This window comes from Lepisma saccharinum, chromosome 28 (assembly GCF_977018435.1).
Source record: "Lepisma saccharinum chromosome 28, izLepSacc3.1, whole genome shotgun sequence".
NCBI classification, from domain to species: domain Eukaryota; kingdom Metazoa; phylum Arthropoda; class Insecta; order Zygentoma; family Lepismatidae; genus Lepisma; species Lepisma saccharinum.
The window spans coordinates 15,561,171-15,583,272 of NC_139256.1; the positions used below are offsets into that span (position 1 = coordinate 15,561,171).

Genomic DNA, 22,102 nt, shown 5'->3' on the forward strand with positions numbered 1-22,102 from the left:
ATTTCAGCTATCACAAAGCTCTGTGATTGATATAATTGAAGTAGTGCATAATAATAGTATGTTGATAAGTTTCATCTATGTGTGTATTTCCATTAATTGAATTGAATTGTTGTTTTAAGCCCACTTTGTGCACAGATAAGCTAATTAGGACTGGACCTACAGTTTGAAGTGGGATCCGAAGCACTGTGCCTTCACTGGGACCCCTTGATTGCAAGGCAATGACGTTACCACTATGCCAGTATATTGCAATTAAAGTAAACAAACTGACAAAGTGTATTAGCTGAATGTCCTAGTGAAGTATACTTGTAGAAAGACCCTTCTGAGAAAAATACTTTGTTTACTTCCTACATCCATATTGCAGTCAACTTTCTGAACAACTGAGCTTTATTTAGGATATACTAGTTCCTTCCGATAAGAATAGAAAGTTGAAATAAAATTTACTGATAATTATTGGTTTACCTATCCTAGACATAGATTTCTACATTGTTTGTAAAACCTCATTATGTATATAGTACATTGTAACTTCCAACAGATACCTCTAAATAATGAGTTTTATAATTGTCCAGAAAAATTCATGTATATTTATGGATACAACTCTTTATTCAAAAAGTGCATACTGTTTTTTATCTAGCAAAGTGTGTAACGTATGGTACAATAGCATAAAAACGCAAATGATTAACTTCAATTGAAAAAGTTGATGTAATCACAATTTAACTTTTGAATAGTTTTGTTGTGCTTGTAGAAAATGCAAAATTATTTCAAACTATCTGGGTCTATCAAAAGTAGTAAAGTAAGAGAACATTTTTTACATACATGATAAATTTTGCTCATTAAACTTAGAATAAATTCAAAATTTTATGTTTATAATGATGAAGTGGTTAGAAAACTATGTATAAATTTCATTAATAAAACATTTAAGCATACAAAAACATTTTCTTGCACGAATTTGAGAGTTATTATTAGAGACTGGATTTTAAAGGGAAAAATTTTGCTTTAGAAAGGACAGAAAAAGGGAAAATTATTGCCATAAACAGGAAATGAAAGAGAACTGTAGTTAATTTTTGCACTCCACTAAAATATTATTTTAAATGAATGCACAATATATACAATTTATATATAGAAAGGGATACATTAAGTTTCGTATGAAGTAAAGTAGAAAATGCAAGAAATTTAATGTATACATTTTTATATACGAATGGTCTATACTGTGCTTTCATTTAAAATAATATTTTTATAATGGAGTGCAAAAATAAACTGTGGTCCTTTTTCATTTCCTTTTTTTGAAGGTAAAGTACAGCGAATAATATTGCTATTTCCATGAAATCTTCCTTGCAACACCTTACTGTATTACATAGCTTGCTGCCACTTGAACCGACTTCGCCATTTCACTGACACTCAATATTGTCACGCAGTAAAGTTCAAACTATTCTAAAAAACTTCACAATAAATGTCTGACTCTAGCAGATAAGTACACTTTCAACTCAACAGGTGTGCTGCTTACAATGTGTTTGTTACTGCTTCAGACCAGATCACATTGTTGCAATTGCAACGCTTCAAGGTACTCCCAATACTTATGGAAGGAAGGAAAGGTACAGAGCATTCCCTGACATTCGCTACGAGACTCGGTGGCAAGCGGCCTGGCGTCAGCGCTTATCTTTCCCGGTGAACGGGGTCCGCGACAGTCACACGCTACAGTCTGTTTTTTTTACTCTCCCTGCCTTCGCTCTCTTTCCCTTTCTGTTGACGTTGCAGACTGACGCCAGTATAATCCTCCCTCGGAATTTGTGTTGTGTCGTGTCCGTGTGTTGAAGATTGTGGCTTAATATGGCACCACAAAAGTTTACATTACAACAAAGGATTTATCTTGTCGAGTGTTACTTCGGAAAGAGGAATTGTGGAGAAGTGCCACGACGTTTTGCAACGAAATTTCCTGGTGTTCCCGTTCCACATAGGACCACTATATTAAACCTCGTAAAAAAGTTTAGAGTAACAGGGTCAGTTCTGAATAAAAGTGGAAAGAAAAATGGGGAAATCTAAAAAATAAAGTATACAAAGACAATCCGCACACCATCCGTGAGTTACTTAGACAAACTTGCAAGTGTAAATGCAAATTTCCTTCGGAGATGCCAGGAATGTGTTGCAGCAGAGGGACATAATTTTCAATACCTTCTGTAGTCAAGGTTAGTACACAATATGAAAACTGTAATTTTAATAGCCGACTCTAGCGACTGTCGCGAACCCGTTCACCGGGAAAGACAAGCGCTGATGCTGGGCCGCTTGCCGCCGAGTCTCGTAGCGAATGTCAGGGAATGCTCTGTAGAATAAAGCACTTGTTCTTCTTTCCTCTAAGTTGCACCAAATGGACAATTCTTGAATGTTTATTTAGGGAAAATACAGTTGTACAAAATATTTTGATATCTTGTCAATAAAGGAACCAAGGAAGGTGTTTTTTTAAAAGGAACAAAAGAAAAGGAGTTTAGACTGTACACTGAGAAACTAGTCAATAAAGGGGCCAGAAAGGATTTTTTTTAAAAAGCGAAGTCAAAATCATGTAATCTTGTTGGTGGAAGATAATTATTAACTGTGTTGGTATTTATTCCATGATCCATGTTGAAAAATAAAGAAAAGAATTCCCTTTAAAATCCAGTCTCTAGTTATTATATTGTCGTGGGTTCATTTGCAAATACTGGCCATTTCTCAATAGCAGATACTTCTTATGTTTCCCATTGTATCTCTTACAGATATGCAGTATTTTTGAAATCTTACAAATGAAGGAATTGTGTGTCTAACAATAGCGTTCTTATTGCATTCAATTTTATTTGTATCGTTAACTTACTAATGTCACTTGGATCTTTTCTCCCCAGATATACCAATATATCCAGTCGAGGTTTTATCGGTCGCCGGAGGTGCTACTCGGAATCCCGTACAATCTTGCCATAGATATGTGGAGTTTAGGCTGCATACTTGTCGAAATGCACACTGGGGAGCCACTCTTCAGTGGAGCAAATGAGGTAAGCGGATACATGAAATTATTTATTCTCTTGTAATGTATTTATTTTTATTTTTTTAAAATTTTCTCCAAATGCCTGTCTCCTGAAATGGATGGAACCATTATAGGTTGACAGTAGGTACGCTCTTAGAAGGAACATCAGTCCAGCCAATATGCAGCCAGTTCTATTGCCAAACTAACTGCTAGTGAAAGGGAAAGACAATGTTGCCCTGTGTTCAATATTAAACTATATTTTTTCCTCCTCGCTTCTTCCGGTGTCAATTCTTTGAAGTACGAATATATTTAAAAAAATATATTTCTGCCTTGTGAATTTTTTATATTATGTTATTTTATTATATTTTACTCCTGGTGCCTGTACTACTGGTGCTAGATTTCGAGAGTGATTTTACAAGGCACGTCCAGAAAGTAAGTTCCGTTTGGTAATAAAATTAAATTGTGTACAGATACAGAAAAGTTATTTATTGCACAAAATTCTACAACTCTTAAACTACTTTTTCACATAACTGCCGAAATTTTGCAGGCATTTGTCATAGCGTGGCACAAGTTTTTGTATACCTTCTTCATAGAAATTTGCCGCCTGTGTCTTCAACCAGTTGGAAACAGTTTCTTTCAGCTCGTCGTCATTGTTGAAGTGTTGACCGCCAAGGAAAGACTTGAGATGTAGCGACTTTCATCTGTTCTTACATCTCAAGTCTTTCCTTGGCGGTCAACACTTCAACAATGACGACGAGCTGAAAGAAACTGTTTCCAACTGGTTGAAGACAAAGGCGGCAAATTTCTATGAAGAAGGTATACAAAAACTTGTGCCACGCTATGACAAATGCCTGCAAAATTTCGGCAGTTATGTGGAAAAGTAGTTTAAGAGTTGTAGAATTTTGTGCAATAAATAACTTTTCTGTATCTGTACACAATTTAATTTTATTACCAAACGGAACTTACTTTCTGGACGTGCCTTGTATTAAATATACAAGTAAACAATAAGTGAATAATGTTACACTGCCCTTCCTATGAAAGTGCTGAACTCAAACTGACTCAGACTCACAATGTTCGAGACACCCACAACAATGAAGGCTCATTGTATATTTTGAAACCAATTTAATCCCTATTGTTTTCCCAAGACACAACAGCTGAGCTGTGTCAATGCAATGGCAATGAAAGAACTGATGGAAGGAAGATGAAAGGGTCATTGTGTGTGTATTGAGACATGTTGTCTTCCAGTGTTTTTTCAAGAAATGATAACTCTGGCTGTGACAGAGATTTATGGGGCTTGGACAATCAGGTTCAAATTGTCTTCAGGTTCAAATTGTCTTGCCCTATCTTATAATGGATCTTAAAGTGGCGAGTTTTTTTAAAAAGAAGTTCTTGCATGCCACAGTTTCCTAACTGTACAACATTGCACTCCTTGCATAGGCTGATCACCACAGACAGGCTTTGCATGGTCCTGCCCGATATCGCTTCTAAAACTGTACACCATATATGTATTCTTGACCATACTTGAAAGGTAATGTCATATTCCATACAAATATGTAGTCTGGGAGAAAATATTTGATACGTATTTCAAAGAATTGGCAATGATAGGCCAATACAAACTCCAGTTCAGGGTGGAGTGCCAAGTTAATAAATCCTTATGTACAGCACCTGAAAATGATCCCTCTGCTGGTTGGCAAGTCACAAAGAGCCTACATCCCTCCAACCTGGGCTTGTAATGATAAAAGTAAGACTTTCAACCCAACTTCAGCACCTTGAATTACGTAGTGTGGAAAACGGCACTGTTTTGGCATCTCTGGCTGTTTCCACTCGAATATGATAGCGCTAGAGGCGCTGGTGTCGGTACACCTGCATGGCATTCGTCTGCTTATAATGGAAGTAAATGGAGTTTTCGCTGCAACGTCTAATTCTTTTACATGAAGCATTTCTATGAATGTGATAATTGCTTTGATATTTGGTACAGTAGTTGCAAAGATATTAACGAACATTCCAGACAGTCGACCATGTCCTGTTATCATCATACTTTCGTTAATAATATGGGAGAAAAAATACACGTGGAATGCTCTTGGCAACTAAATTTTTGTGTATGAATTAGGTTCATTATTATTATCATCATTTCTTTTAAAGATATACACACTGAAGCATTTGTATTTTTGATATTACTGTCTCTTTTCTTCCTCTTTAAACTAATTGCGGCGATGATGATAACGATGATTGCATGAAACGACAAGTGGTATCCCACAAAACTTTCTTATTGCCATCGACATGAGTGTAAAGAAACTTTCAGACCAATGGGACAAGCGACATGGGATGTTCACACTGTCACACTAGTGACACACACTTTCAGACTGTAAAATAGCATTCATTGCACATGAGGGTCCAAACAGCAAAGGACACGTTCATATGGCATATTCGCATGCTACTTGTTACTTCGGTCAGAAAGCTCCTTAAAGGAAGGGTGCTTAGACTGAAGCGATGCGCTACAGTGACAACTAAGTGACAAGCGACATGGTTCGTGCCTTCAGTCTATTAGCAAGCGTTTGCTGCTAATTGTGCGAACAACAGATAGGCGACACGATAAACCGCACGTTACAACAACAGATCTAGGAGACATGATAAGCCACACGTGTCGCTTGTGAGTCGCTCAAACTGTGCAATTTCCTCAATAGCTTGCAACATGTTGCCGTGGTTTGTTGTTCACGCATGCGCGATGCAATGAGTGTCTTGCTTTAGGGAGATTGCGCACCAAAGCGACAAGCAGCACGCAACACTTATCGCTTGAGGATTTCACCAACCGAACGCTGGTCTGTGCTTCCTATCATGCCACTACGATGTGAAAAGTGGCTCTTGATTGGCTCGTTTCTAAGCAACATGTGTCGTGTGTCGCTTCAGTATGAAAGTTGCTTTGGTGTGAAATCCTCATATCGTTTGTCGCATGTCGCTTTGGTGTAAAATCTCCTTGAGGAAACTGTGCAGTCAGAGCTTGTGTCCCTACAGTTCAAAAGGCTGCATTGATTACGGACTGCTAGCTTCCAAGCGGCACTTGTGGTTTGTATGAAATATCTCTCAGGATACTATTTATATTCTAATAACATAGAAAAATAAAACTCTAGTACACAATCCAACACCTGACGTCCAGAATCACATTGCAATATTTCTTCTTGTGTTTCGCATGCTATTTATTTATTAATTTTATTTTACTTTTCTTTCCAAATTAATGCCATTTCGTGACTGTAAATCACTCCACAAATATAACTGTTTCCAACAATTCACGTACCACATTTCAAGACAAACAAATCAACACAATATATTCCAAAAACTAACAAAGCCGCATTACTTTCATAAGAAAATTAGCAGTCGTACTGATCGCACTACCATCTATGTTGTCACCCGTCTCGGGAACTAGTTTCTTGGGTCGTTTTCCACACTACATTATTCAAGGTGCTGTAACCCAACTAAAAGAGGTTTCTAAATGTGTCACAAGAATCTAGAAGCTCAAGATGTGTTAATAGTCCCCAATAATGCAAACAACAAATTAGTAAATTTTGGTGTATAAAAGCTGTCCAGATTGTAACTTATAAGGTCCAAATGTAAGGGAAATATAATGCTTTTTTATGTTCAATTGTTTGAGAACTTGAGGTCTTCTTACCTGTTTCATTTTGGCATTGTGTGTGCATTGGCTTATCCATTTTTAACAGCATGTCTACTCACCAACAATTATGCTTGAATTCTGTGTGCTAGTAATCAGATCCCATGGGAATGCAGACAGACCGAGGATGCAAGTGATATTCTGTTCAGAGATATGGTAGTGGTTATTTTAGTCGAGGGGAGGAACCACCCACAATTTTGTTATTGTGTTTTAAGTTTCAAAACTATATTTTTGCATTTAAGGGTATCTATTTTATCTTTATGGTTTAACAGGAAATGCAATACAGTTTACAGAGTCTGTAATTCTTTTCTAATTTTCTGATTTTAGAGAGCATAATAATGTGGCATTAGAGTTTTTGGCTACGGTGGAAAGTTACAAACTCTAGTGTTGGTATTCGTGTGTCAAATAGTATCAAAATAGAAATGCCAGTGTATATCATTTCATTTTTAGTAGGGCTGAGCTGATATCGATGCCGATGTATCGGTATTGGTTGGAACCGATACTTTTCCAGCATTTTGGTCTTTTCATGGGCTCTGCAAGAATGATATGTGGCACTTTTGCAGTCTAATTATTCTCGAAACTAAGCAAAATTCAAAGTTTCTTTCAATTTTGCACCAACTTTGTGTGAAAAATATTCTGGTGTAATGGACTGGTTAAGCGGTGACGTCACTAGTAGCCGATGTCTCAGATGTATGGATCCAAACAAAACCCAACCAGCTTGTTCCTATCCGTTTGCATTGAAAATGTATCACAATGGGATAACTTTTTGTCAGTGACAGCAGTTAGCAAGTAAAATAGTGAGGTGTACTGCACATCAGTGTAAAGATTAGATTCTGGTGAATATATAGGTATTTTACTTATTACAGATGAGGGGTTAATTAAGAAATAACGTAAGAAAGTTGGTATTTTTTGAGGAAACTCATGAAATATTAAAGCTTTCGGAACATGCTGTTTTAGCCCATATTTTGTCCTTTTAAATATGAGATATATTACATGGTGAAAACTGATCGTAGAAGGTTATAATTTGTTCAGTGACAACGGTTAGGAAACAAAATTATATCATATATCAGTGTAAAGACTATATCGATGTTCCTGTAGTAAATTGCAGACGTGTTTCTTGAAATACTGCCCGATTCTCGTGTGTTATTTCTTCACTAATCTTTTATTGTGATGAATGAGTACAATATCCTTTATTCTCCAGAATCTAGTCTTTACATTGATGTACGATACACAATCTTTCTGTTTCCTAACTGCTGTCACTGTATTGAAAGTCACACCTTCGCGACCAGTTTGCAATGCCGAGACCTAGAGGCTTCGCTGCATGAAAGTTTCTTTGGAAACGTACAACTGGAGCGCTGGCTCTCGACATCACGCGTAGCCAGTCCATTCTCAAATATTTCAGAGTAAAACTCTTGGTAAATTGGTGCATATAATTAGAGTGGAATTCTTACACACTAATATTAATATTAATTATTTTGAACAACTTTTAATTATTACAATTTTCAGGTATTAGTATCGGTATCTGTAAGAGCATCGGTATCAGTTGAAAGTGATTTTGTCTCGGCCCTAATTTTTAGTCTTGAAATTTGACATTTTATCTTTAAAACCTGATAGTCTACTTAGATTTTATCTTACCCATCGAGTAGCCATTCTGTTGAAGTATTTCTGATGTTTTTAGCCATAATGTGTACATTTCTTAACTCTTGTGTGTCAAGCTAAATTAATATTCAGCATTTATAGATTTGAGATAAGGAGAAAAAATATTCCTGATTGACCCCAATCCATCTCTTTCGATAAATAATATCAGTGGATTTTTATCCTTGATTATGAATTCCATTTGCATTCCACCCCTGGAAAAGTCTGATCTTGCGGAAATCTGTTACATATTCATGAATTGCTGTCTGTCATGAAAGGTTCTTTTGGAGAATAATAAATCTTCTTGTTTCCCTTTAGAAGTGGGGAAAGTAACCTATAAAGCTGTCAGAGATAAATTCCACCATACAAGCAGTCTCGTGTAATACTTCATGTGACCCTAGTTTTTCTGATACCAGATTACGTTTTCCCCATCTTACTCCTCGGTCCTTATAATGTCCTTGCTTGGATGTTTGCATTTGTGTAAGTTTTCAACAGCAGCTAGAAAACATACTAGGTGATAATGTTAATCTTTTTAATGCGGGACAATGCCAGTACACATTTACATTCAGATTAAAAGGCTTTGGGATTTTTTCTCCATGTAATATCAATTCCTTATCATATAGAATATCATAGTGTGTTTGAATATAGGATTCTGGAAAACTCAGGGAAAATACATTTAGAATTCACGTGGGAACCCTGAAATTTGTGCCTCTGTACCTTATTTGCTGGCATATAACACACACTTTTCCCTTTAAAAATAGGTCTGAAATACAGGGTTGTCAGATGCCGATACTCAGTTCAGATTGTCTTCATTTCTGAAAATTTTCTCGGTTCTGAGTTAGACGATTTCTTTCATGCTTCCTTGTAGTGTGTGACGAAGAAGATAAAAATTTATGCTTTCCTAGTTAGATTATGTAAGTCATTTGTTGAAAGAAAATTGTACTACATATTACTTTATACTGAACATTAATTATAATATTCAGTGATAAAGCTCTTCCTCGAAAAATGCATCCAAAAAAAGGTGTGGTGCATTTTACATGCCGGCAACTACAGTAGTTGTTTCCTTGGGTAATTTTCTCTTGAAATAAAATTAATTCTCAGAAACCAGCATATGGTATCATATTACAATATTGATTATAGAGAATTTTAAATGGTGTCATGTTATTAATGATCGCTCTTACACTTTCAGGTGGATCAAATGAACAAAATTGTCGAAGTTCTCGGAATGCCACCAAAAGCAATGCTGGACCCGGCTCACAAGGCTCGGAAATATTTTGACAAGCTTCCGGATGGCACGTACATCTTGAAGAAGCCGAAAGATGGCAAAAAGTATAAAGCTCCAGGCTCGCGGCGGCTCCACGATATCCTTGGGGTGGAGACGGGTGGTCCTGGTGGCCGGAGATTAGGAGAACCAGGCCACTCTATATCAGACTACTTGAAGTTCAAAGATCTTATTTTGCGGATGTTGGAGTATGAGCCGAAAGACAGGATCTCGCCGTACTATGCCTTGCAGCACAACTTCTTCAAGAGAACAACGGACGAAGGCACTAACACAAGTCACAGTACAAGTGCGAGCCCGGCTCTTGAACCTTCTACGGCGAGTCCAAGCGGAGGCCCTGGTGGGCCAGCAGGTAATGGAAAGATATTCTTTTTGCCCAGTGTTTGATATTAAATATCAGGGGATTTGACAGCATGCCAGTCCCATCATAAGCAACCATTGGTGTCTACAAAGAGGCTCTTGATCTGTCCTGGTACATGGAGAAAATGCCTACTTCTTCTCTTCTCCTTGTAATTTGATCCTTTCTTTCTGTCCATCTCTTCCTCGCTGGCCTCCATGGCAGAGTGGTTAGCACATCATGCTTCAATATTAGAGATCCCAGGTTCAAATCCCATCCTGGGCATGGGTGTTATTGGTTGAGTGTCCCTTCATCAATTCCATCATATTATCACTAGACCTGAGCCGATATCAATGTATCAGTATTAGTGTTGGGCGATATATCAACTAGATGATATATCGTCACAATATTTTGGCGATATATATCATGGTCACGATATGTATTGTCATGACATTTTGGTGATATATATCGTTGCCACGATATGTATCGTCATGATATTTCGGTGAAATATATCGTGGCCACGATATGTATTGTCACGATATTTTGGCGATATATAGCGTGGCCACGATATGTTTCGTCATGATATTTTATGAATTGAATGCTTGTTGTAATTTTACTTATGGTATGCGTTGGATGGTAAAGTATGAACACTACTTTTGTGTTGCTCCTTCTTATTCCGTTTCTCCTTCCTTACACACTGCATTTGTGATGAAGTTTGTGCTGAAAGGAAGATGTGGGTGTGAACAATTTCTATTGAATGAATCATATATATATATATATATTGCTCTCTAATTTCCGATATCGTCCATCTTTAATCAGTTTCAATTGGTATTTAGGTACAAATTACGACAAGCTACTCCTTGTCTTGAAGTTGCAGTAGCTCAGTCATTAGGGTGTCTAACTACTATGCGAGAGACCCAGGTTCGATCCATGATGGGGGGGGGGGGACCGGGACTTTTTCAACCTGTTCAAGTGGCTCCGGATCACACCCAGCATCATATAAAGGGGGTAAAACTGGGGGTTAAAGGTGGCCAGGGGTGTGGGACCCTAACCTCACACCCCCCTATACACCTTCATGGCATAGTGCAAAGCACAGAGGAGCACTTTTACTTTTTACTCCTTGTCTTAATTTTTTTTTGCTTATAGTGATCTGGTAACTTTAGGCAATATTCTTCTATAAGTGATGCTCTGTACAAAGCATTCCCAAGTTTTCATGAGAGAAAAGTTGCTGCATAGGGAATGAGTGTTTAACTCTGTTTTCCTTGGAAGAATAAGCTCACTGACTTGTGTTTTTGATTGCAGGTATGGGAGGAGGAAGTGGGAGAGCTCGATCGGACCCCACTCACCAACACATTCATGGCCCTGGTCCCGCATATGGTTCCCACGGTAGCTACACGCAGAGCACCTCAACGCAGACATCATCAGCGATGGAATGTGAATCTCCCCGGATGGTGCAGTCGTCAACCACACAGGGTTACCCATTCCCCCATGCCCACAGCCACTCACGGACTCACTACCATGCACACTCTCATCCGCATCGGTCGCGGGCTGGCCCTGGCATGGGGGCAAGTTCGGCAGGGGTCGGGTCTAGAATTGGAGTTGGGGCAGGGATGCTTGATCCTGTCCCTGCGCACTACCAGCGCATTCCATTGGTTCCATACACGCTACACAACAGTGTGTCTGCTCCGTCTTCCTTGCCTGTGAATCTCGGAGGCATTGGCCACGAGTCTAGTTTGACGGGCCCGGACCCAAGTTACCTTCCAGCAGGACCGAGTTTGGACTGTGCTCAAACCGGCAGCCTAAACATGCAACTAGGTAGTAGTGGAACGTATCACCCGGCATATCCAGCACCTTACAATATGCTTCAGCAGCAACCGCAACACCAAAGTGCTGCGAATCCTTCCGGACTCCATTCGGCTCCATTTGGGAGCACAAGTTATCCATTTAGTGGTGTATCAGTGTCAAACAGCCAGAGTACGAGCATGTCGGACTCGAGTAAACTACCAAGACAGGGCACGAGTGAACGAGAGGATAGTCCCATGGTAGGTGTTTGTGTTCAGCAGAGCCCGGTTGCAAGTCATTAACAGTGACTGGGAAGTAGTTGGTCATTGAATGAAAGGAAGTAATTGACATCTGCCGTTTGTTAATTTAAGGTTAAAAAACAACAGGTTTTTTATTTTATGGATTTAGAAGGAGTATTTTTAAGCAAGAATCAAGATTAAGAAGTGTTCGGTAAATTGAGAAGTGATAGTTCGCACGAGGAATTGAATAGTGTGTATCCTGCATGGCGTGGACCATGTTTAAGTCAAAGAGGGGAGAATCAATGAATTAAACAAGTGAAAAGAAACATATGTCTTGCACTTTCTCCCCCCCCTTACTCTTGAAAAACAATTTTTATTGTACAAGTATTGATTTTACTGGTTCGAGTGGTGCAAGTGTTATGATAGTGCAAGTTTCTGTAAACATAATAATCACTTGTCCCCTGAGAGAAAAGTGTGGAATTCTGCGTTCTGCATGAACAAAATATTTGTGGTTTAGCACGAAGCCAGTGGACCTCATCACCAGAAAGCATAGAAGGGACCAGTTGGATGGCAAAGAAAAGTGCAGTAATGTAGTGTTCGTTAAATAAAAAGTAAGAAAAATATTACAAAAAAATGTATAATAATAATAATAAATGGTAGAAGTATGAGTTGAGGTCACGTGGGAAAGTACTCTACATATCTATGGTGTTTGCTGGTAGGATGTCACATGATTGTCAACCTTGCAGCATACAGTACAGAATATGTGTTTTTCTACCAGTCTGTCATTAGGAAAATGTCACCTTTTTTTTCAGTATTGAAATTCCTTACAGTTCCAACAAGATGGTTGACCCATACAAATGCAGAATGTAAAAGGATTCCAGAGAAGTTTCGCGGGTGACAATAAACACATGCTTATTTTTTTCTTCTTTCATAATAGGAACTGTTAATTCTTGTTGTTTGTGTTTTACAAATCGAAACAAAACTGGAGCGGTAATTACTTCAACCAATTTTGAATAATCAAGTACTCTTCTCGTAACCTTTCGTTCATGGGCAGTTCCATTATATACATAGATATATATATATACACAAAGAAAGAGATTGTGTTCATGTGTGCACATAATGACAGTGCTGTTTGTGATACAGTGTTGTGAATGTTTACATACTCTTGTTGGACATTTTTTCTAATCTTTCTTAAAGTGTACCACTTTTCTTCGTAGATCACTCCCCAGTTATTCTTCTTTAAAAAGAAAAGGAGAGGGGGGAAATAGAGAAGATCCTATTCCGTGCCCTCAACTCAGCCTGCTAAAGAAAAAAAACATATATATACATATACAAATATAAAAAAAAACATATGTATGATTTTAATTGTCATGAAAACTGCTCATACATAATTAGTGTGATTTTTTTAAAAAAAGTTAGTTCTTGTGTAACTTTGACGTTTTAGTCTGGTAAGACTTGTACATACTGAATGCTGAACTTGTTTGTGAAGAGTTCGTATGTAATCAAACTCATTGTTTGTTTATATGTCAGTTCATTGGGCATTTTGAACAATGAGTAAGCATCGTGCATGCAGGCAAATGGAGGTGATGTTTTTTTCAAATGTACATATGCTGTTTTTCCATTTACACATGTGACAAAACAAAATTGTTGCCTGAGAAATCAGTGGGGTAGCAGCCGGAACAAGAGGGGAATGGTAGTCACGTAATATTAATCAGTGCCAACTAGAAATGTATTGTTCATTTCCCCTATATCTTTATTTTTTCTGCGTAAATATAATTTGCAGACGTAGCATGAAATGTCGTATATTTTTAATCAATTAATTGATGATGAATTTTTATATAATTGACAAGTGGGAAATTTTAATGTTTACATTCCCCTCTCTTGTAATTAATTAAATTTGTTACTGTTGACGAAAATTTTCTTCGCTTCTACACCACTGAATGAAATTTTTCATAAACAAGCATGTTTGTTGTTTTTTTTTTTTGTTTTTTTTTTCACTTCACATAACCTGTATGCATATGAGTGCTGTTGGTATTGTTGTTCCAAATTTTTATGTACCACATTGTTCAAAGGGTCTCTTATTTATGTATAACATCTTGTGATGTAAATAGTCCTGTTGTGGCCCATATGACGACACCAGTTTTAGAAATGGCATGATGAAGACAAAAAATGTTTGTAGCAACCTGCATTCGGCTTTTTTTTTCTTAATGGTATCGTTTATATATTTTAGATATGCACACTTTGAGTGTACATTTCATTTTAAGAGAAAACCACAATAAAATTGATCCAGAAAAAGAAATCTTCCAACGATAATGTAATGATACGACTTCATGAAACATTTAGAATACATTTCATTGTAGAGTTCCTAGATATTTGATTTATTCAGCTGTGTAGCTGGTTTTATTGGATTAATTTTATATTTGTGAGAGAAAAATAAGAAATGGAATTTGAACATGGGACATTCTGTGTGGTAGTGCCATTTCTTTAACCTTGTCAACTGATAAAAAATGTGATTTTAGACTATTTATATGAAACTGTAGATTTAGACTTTAGATCCTACTGGAAAAAAGCTTTTAGAACATTTGCTTTGGAAAAAAATAAGTCAGCTATATTGTAACCATTTAAAGCCTACAGGACATTTTTTTCACATGCATATTTATTATGTAAATATATAATTGCAGCTGTTGACATTTTTTTAACATGTTTACATATTTTTTGTGTAATTGTGCATTTTAATTTTTTTACCATGAGAATTTTTCTACCATTTTGATTGGCTGCAAAGGAGAAATAATGTTCATCATTATGTAAATAGTTGCGTTTCACCCTCCATTAAGCTACCACATTTTTAGGGACTATAAGAATTTAACCCTGTAGGCTTCACATGGTAGGATGTGGATATCCACAAAAACTTTTCCTGGCTTTTTTGTTAAATAAAATGAACAAGAAATTGTTGGAAAGATTTTTTTTTTCCTTTCCAGATACAATTTTCCTTATCTTATTGGGAGATTTCATACCAAGGTGGCAAATGTCCATGTATCATTGGGAAACAAACCAATCGAATGCATGTTAAGGAGATATCGCACCGAAGTTACAAGCAGGATAAGAAACATGTCTCTGAAAATGAACCAGTCAATAGCAATATTTCATGAACCTGTATTTTTGACTGTCCAGTCAGTCTACATTGCTTTTCATTGCTTCATTCTCAAGCACAAGTGTATGATTAATTGAATTTTAGTAACGTCAGCATTTAGGCTATTTTACACCTATCACATTATACAGGGTCCAGCCCCTTACCATAACTAAAGTATAACTAATATGTCGGAGGACTAAAATATTCTTATTTATGTTAAAAGCTGAGGCTGTAAAGGGACAAGCATACACAGGGACAGCCCTTCAGAGGATTATACTGGCTGTAGATGCAGATGCCAGAGCCTCGTTGGTCTGCAAAATTCAATCCAGTGTGTACTACGTGGGTGGATCACCCAATACACCCCCACAAGTGTCATGTGTCGGTTTAGTGTGAAATCTTGTGAAGGGTAACCCAGTTGCACTGAGTGAATATGATGCTGTAGCCAGCGGGAATATACAAGCTATGCAAACCAACTTGGCTATGGTAGCAAAGGGCATGTTTTAACTGGTCACTGACTTGTACACACATGACCTTATGTTGTGGACATATTGGATCAAGGGTGGATAAGTATTTTTAAAGCTGGTTTCCAGCACTTAAAAATGCTGAGGCTATAATTTGTGCACGAGGAACAATATTCCTAGCTACATTTAGTTTTCCACACTTTGATTTCAGGCTTTACAAGTAGATTTTATTGAGTTAATATGTTTGTTAGCATTTATCCATTGTTTCATGATAACCCTCATACACAGTTCAGCACTTTCCACAATTTCACTTTCAAGTTCTACTCACACTATAACTTAAGGTGGTGATATACCCAGGCGAAAATTTAAGCATTTTTCTTGTCAAGCCTGTGTAAACTTCGATCACAATTATCTCGGAACCAGTTGACAAAAAAAAAAATTCAAATTTTGAGCACTGAGAAAAGATGTTTCTAGAGAATTACTTTTTGATATTTCAATGTACTTCATTGCCACCCTGAAAAATTAATTTAATTTTATGCTTGAAATATCTTTGGGGGCTCCCCGTTGGCATAGTGGTAATCAACGTTCAGTATCTGGTAAGGAACATTTGCACAATGGTTCGGATCCAATTTTAAACTACGGGACACGATTAACATATGTGTATATAAAGTGGACTTAAAACAACGATTCAAATATATTTCTTCACTTTTCTTGGCACAGGAGGAGGAGGGGGAAGTGAACCTACCAAGCCATAGGCCGATCTATTTTTTTTTTTTCTGGGAGGGTCACCGAATGTGCAGTAAGAGTATGAGATGTATTGCTGGATAAAACACGAGTGTCAAAAGTCATGGATTACCTACCTAATGTTGTGTGAGACCCATTTTAGCCGGGCGAAGTGCAGCAACTGAACGTGGCAGACTCTACAAGTCCCCTGAAGAGAGATTCAGCCATGCAGTCTCGATAGCTGCCCATAATTGCATGGTTGTTGCAGGTTCAGGATCTAGTGCACAAACGGATCTTTCCATTATTTCCCAAATGTATTCCATGGGTTCGAATCCCGGTCGGGCTTGGTTGTTTGTGAATGTCCATTCATCAATTTCATCATTTCATCACTCATCCCCATCTTCGCAAATTAGCCAAGAGGCACAAAACGCGAAGTAAAATAAACTAAATCAAATAAAAATAAATAAAAAAGTATTCCATGGGGTTCACATCTGGCAATCTAGGTGGCCAAATCATTTGTTGGAATTGTCCAGAATGTTGCTCAAACCAATTGTGAACGATCGTAGCGGTGACATGGTGCATTGTCATCCTAGAAAATCCCATCGTTGTTAGGGTACGTTAAGTCCCAAGATAGACTGCAAATACCCACCAATCACCTGAACATATCGATTTTCAGTCAATGACTTGTTCAATTTGACCAGAGGACCCAAACTATGCCATCTAAACATGCCCCACACCATTGTGGAGCCACCACCAGCTTGCATATTGCCTTGTTGTCAACTTGTGGTGTCAATGAACTCATGGAGTCCCAAGAATGCCAAATTTTGATGAACTGACCTCACAGACACGTCTTTCCTACGTACCTCGTTGACTGTTGTGATTTCACGCAGTGTTGCTTGTCTGTTAGCATTGACAATTCTGCTCAGATGTCGCTGGTCTCGGTCATTAAGTATTGGTCGTCCAGTGAAAAGAATAGACTGTTGCTTCAAATGGGCTTTTACTTTCCCTACTTCCTCCCTGTTTTTAAATTTTGTTTTCACTACTGAGCTCAGAGGTGAACACATTTGCTTTTGTTTCGAATGTAAAATGCTATTCTGGAGCTGGTTAAGATTTCAGACCAGCAAAATTTCCTTCCAGCAGCGCGTGTTTTTAATTTTATTTATCCAGGGGCATGTGCACGGAGGGGAACGGCGAGCTCAGCGTTGTCGGCTGCTTTCCACCCCATCCCTTCAACCAGTACCGTGGTAGACAAAATTTCTCGGAAGGGGAGGGTGACTGACCGTTGGCTTCGACGAGGATTGACTGTGCGGATCTATGCGTTGGGTTGGGTTGTGTTGTGCTGTAAAAAACTGTTGGTTTTAATAGTGAAAAATGAGCGAAAGTAGTGTAAAGAAGAGAAGGCGTGGTGAGGTTCTCAAAAGTAAAGAAAGGCAAATAGTAATGAATATTTTTGTTTATTTAAGACAGAAAAATCCGGATCGCGGTTTAAGTTGGCGAGACAGCGAAAGCAACTGGAGTTTCACAGGCTACTGTGTTTAAAATTCGGGGTGAGGTTTCTCAAGGTCCTCTTGGAACATAAGGTAAGAAACGACCCAGGAAGAGAGTGCCAATTACAAGTAGAAATGTAAAATATAATGATTTTGTCAGAAGTGCTGTGCGACGTAAAGTTTACGAATTCTTTTTTTTCAAAACAACCCCCCAACACTTAATTCGCTTCTTTCTGCTGTTAATTGTAAAAGATCGATGTTTCATGTCTTTCTCAAAGAACTTAGCTTTTAGTATGATAAAAGGGGCAACAAATCCATGTTAATGGAAAGAGAAGATTTAATTTCTCTTCCGCATAAACATTTAAGAGAAATTAGGAAGTTTAGGCATGAAAATAGAAATATAGTTTACACTGATGAACCCAGGGTGAACACCGGAACCTCAGTCAATTACGAATGGAAAGACAAGACAATTACAACTGCAAAACAAGCGTTTCTGCCAGGTCTTTCCACTGGATTAAAAAAATTCAACATCTCGCGGAGAGCAATACGCTTTAGTGCATGCGGGTAACGAACGTGGTTTTCTGCAAAACGACAACTTGTGTTTCAGTGCAAAAAGAATACAGCAGATGCCCATGATGAAATGGATGGAGAAACGTATGAAATGTATTTTCGGGAACAGTTGCTCCCCAATCTCCCTCCGGGATCTGTTATTGTTGTTGAATGCCTCTTATCATAGCCTCAAGCATTAAGAATTATTCTTTCAATTTATGTAATTTTGTGAATTTGTTTCTTGTTTTTAATAATAGCTAACCATGAACTTATTTCTTCAATTTGTACGTACCCGTGATTCAAGCACCACGCACGTTTGTTTGGTCTTGTACTTTCACTGCCAGCAGGTCCGTTACTCGGCCCTGCAGCAAGCGGCAACGCTGTTCTCATATACCCAACAGTCCATTCTTTTCGCTGGACGATCTATATACATGGTTGGCCACTACACTGTCCATTGTGGGAGGTAATGCCTCTTGTACTCTTGGTACACCCTTGACACTGTGGATTGCAGAATGTTGAATGCCCAAACAACCTAAGAAATAGAAAAACTAAATATGCTGACCAAGGCAGTAATTTATTTTATTAAAAGTATAAAGTAAACGTAATACGTATTTCAACCTTCTAGCAAGGTCTTCTTCAGACTCTGTATCAAGTACAAATATAACAAGATACAAAAACGGGGCATTATATATATACACACAAACATTACTTCCTCCAGACTATTAGAAAGTTGTATATACCTAGATATATTGATGAAAAGGAAGAGAGGACAAGAAATTGAAACCACTTGGCATCAGAAGAAGTGTGCAGCAGGGGTATTCTGCCACAAAAGAAGTGAAATAAGTGAGGTGACAAAAATAAATTTTATAAAGAATGTGGAGGACAGAATAAAGAAAATATGCACAAAAGAATGTGAAAAAGAAGGCAAAATAAATAGCCTATGGAAGCAGCTGGAAAAGAATAGCTATGAGAAGCAGGATAGACTTGACATGAACAGAAGAAGGAAGAAAAGGGACGGGAGAATTGGAAAAGAAAGAGAAAGAGAGAAGGTTTGGAATAAGGAGTATGGGGAAGACCACAGAAAAGATATGCAAAGTGCTTAGGAAAGCGGGCACTGAAACTTACAGGAAGGGAGGAAGAAGCATCTTAGGAATAGCGAAGAATGCAAACAAGAAAAAGGAAAACAGAGAAGAGGAAGAGGAAGGGATTATCTACGAAGTGAAATGTATCCCATAGAGTGGAATGAGGCTAAGCAGATAGGAAGGGAGAAGACAATGCTAGTGAGAAAACTGAAGGAGGCCAAGGAAATAGAGAAGAAAGGTGAAGAAGACAGAATGAACTGGAATGGGAGACTGAAGTTAAACAAAGAATGGAAGAAGGTGTTAGAAAGAGTGGAAAGGACAAGAGAGAAAGAGGAGAGGAGAAGGCAGGAAAATGAAGGAAAAAGAGCGTGAGATAAAAAGTCCAACCACATTCTATATGGAAGTAATTACGTTTAGTCTTTTAGGTGCAAGTACAGTTGACAAAGGAAAGCCACCTGCTTTCTAATAGTCTGGAGAGAGTAATGTTTGTGTCTATACAGTAAAACCTGTCTATCCCGGAACATGATGGTTCCGAGGAAAATTTTCCTTCTTATACAGGGTTGATTTTAAATACAGTATAGAGTGCTGCAGGAAATAATGGAAAGACAGATTTACATTTAGCATTACTTATAATGTAGAGTACTAATGCATGTACGTACATGAATAAAAATGCGATACAGTCTCAATAAGCATAGCAGAGATTACAATTATGTAACTACACAACATGTTGGTACACTTTTTACAGTATTGTAAGAACGTATAGTATGTACTTATGTATCTTTTCCCCACAGCTGCTTCAAAGTTGGTTGACATGTTTTGCTCACAACACAACCAAGTATCTTGGAAGTTGTATCAATTCAGAGTTGTTGCGAGAAGCAGCGAATTCTTGTAGTTCGTTGACATTGAAGAGTGCATGTTTGTAACTGGATATCTTCAACTCGCGTGGCATTTCTTCCTCCCCTCCGTCATCCTCTTCTACAACATCGACATCGTCGTCCTTTTCTTCAATGTGCTGCAGATGTAATGAATCGACAGCTTTCTCTATGTCCTGTCCTGTTGCCAATTTGCTGTCGAAATTTATTATGTCCTCGGCTGCAATTGATAAATTAGCCTGTTTACAAATGTCGGCAATGCAACCTAAGTTCTCTTCGACTTGATCATGCTCGACAGTTGTGTCCTCGCAAGCGAAACCTGCTTTTACGAAGCATTTCTTTACTGTTTCTGGGGTGACTTTCTTCTTTGTTTGGTGAATCAATTCATCATATCATCACTCATACCCATCTTCGCAAATTAGCCAAAAGTGGCACAAAAAGCGAAGTAAAATGGACACTCACAAACATCCATGCCCATGCCAGTATTCGAACCCGCGACCCCTGGCGTCGTAACGCGATGTGCATAGACGGAAAGAGAAAGATTGAAAGATGGAATAAGAGAGGTGAAGAAAGATTGAGGTAAAAGTGAAGAAAAGAGAGAGAACAAGAATATAGAAAGATGATGAAAGAACAGGGGCAAAATAGACAAAGAAAGGTGGAGAAAGAGAATAAGAGATGAAAGAAAGAAACTGAATCGTAACAGCTATGAGTATTGTAGCGCATTCTTTCACATAGACAATGTTACCGATAAGCGAGTGGCAACAGAGGTGTGTTCCACTTACAGTATTGCATTGTTTTCTTGCGAGCGAAAAAAATAAAGGAAGAAATTTCCATCTTACTGAGAATAAAAACATCTCGTTGGTCTTTAAATGGTGTTCCGTTTCTGCGTTAAGCAGGTCATTTTCAGGTGTAAAATCGGTCCGTTCTGGGGACTTTTTCTCCGTATTTTCAGGTTTCCTTTTTATAGAGGTTCCGGGATATGCAGTTTTTACTGTATAATGCCCTGTTTTTACGTTTAGTTTATATTTTTAATAAAATAAATTACTGCCTTGGTCAGCATATTTAGTTTTTCATATCATGGAAACAAGGCTTAATGGTGTTACAAGAAATAGAATGTCTAGCTCCAACTATCATTCTGCATTCAAACTCTGATAATCCTCATCGTGTAGCTATAATCAAGTTGGATGTATCACAAGGCTCACAAGAGTACAGCTTAAAACTGTATGCACTGATAATGCTCTGCACACCTGTTATTTGCATACTGCTATCCCATGACTTTTTTGGCACCTGAGCGTACGAATGTACATTTTACAACATATTAAAAACAGCATATTCTCGGAGAAATTTGCAGTAAGAGAACCCTTTATGAAATGGAATTCTGGCTTGTCTGAAGAGAACAATTAACAGCTGAAATATTTTCTAACGTAAATTTCGATTTTTGTTCAAAATAATTTTTTGGCCCTAGATTTCAACCATTTGCATTCGAGATTTTGAAATAAGTGCAGATCATAAAATGCAGCTCTAAATATAAATGGTTTGAGAACGTCCCCTTCGAATCAAGATAAATTCATTCATTATAACACAGTATGTAGACACTAGCTTGCCCAAGAGAGGGTTGTTTGTCCAGTATTCCTAAAAAACGTGAATGGCAGGAAAAGATGCCAAAATGAGGCCTGACTACTACAAAAATATATATGTAAAAACCTTGTTCGAAAATGCTGGGTTTGTTATTGAATGCATAATACATATAAACAGTGATCAGAACGCTACATTTTAAAAGTAGCTTCGCTACAGCTACAGCTACTCTTCCAAAATGTAGCTTCGCTACAGCTACAGTTACATTTACCAAAAAGTAGCTCGCTACGCCACTCCTGTTCGC

At 37.8% G+C, this 22,102-nt stretch overlaps 1 protein-coding gene across 3 annotated transcripts in view; it reads left to right on the forward strand.

Annotated features, from left to right (window-relative positions):
* Positions 1-14,876, forward strand: part of mnb (minibrain) — a 366,137-nt gene extending 351,261 nt beyond the window's left edge. For all 3 annotated transcript variants that reach the window (XM_083114152.1, XM_083114150.1, XM_083114151.1), the window contains exons 6-8: positions 2,865-3,011; positions 9,472-9,913; positions 11,201-14,876. In XM_083114152.1, coding sequence (XP_082970278.1) covers positions 2,865-3,011; positions 9,472-9,913; positions 11,201-11,982 — 1,371 coding nt within the window. In that variant the 3' untranslated portion in view covers positions 11,983-14,876. The remainder of the gene's footprint in view (positions 1-2,864; positions 3,012-9,471; positions 9,914-11,200) is intronic.
* The last annotated feature ends 7,226 nt before the right edge of the window (positions 14,877-22,102 follow it).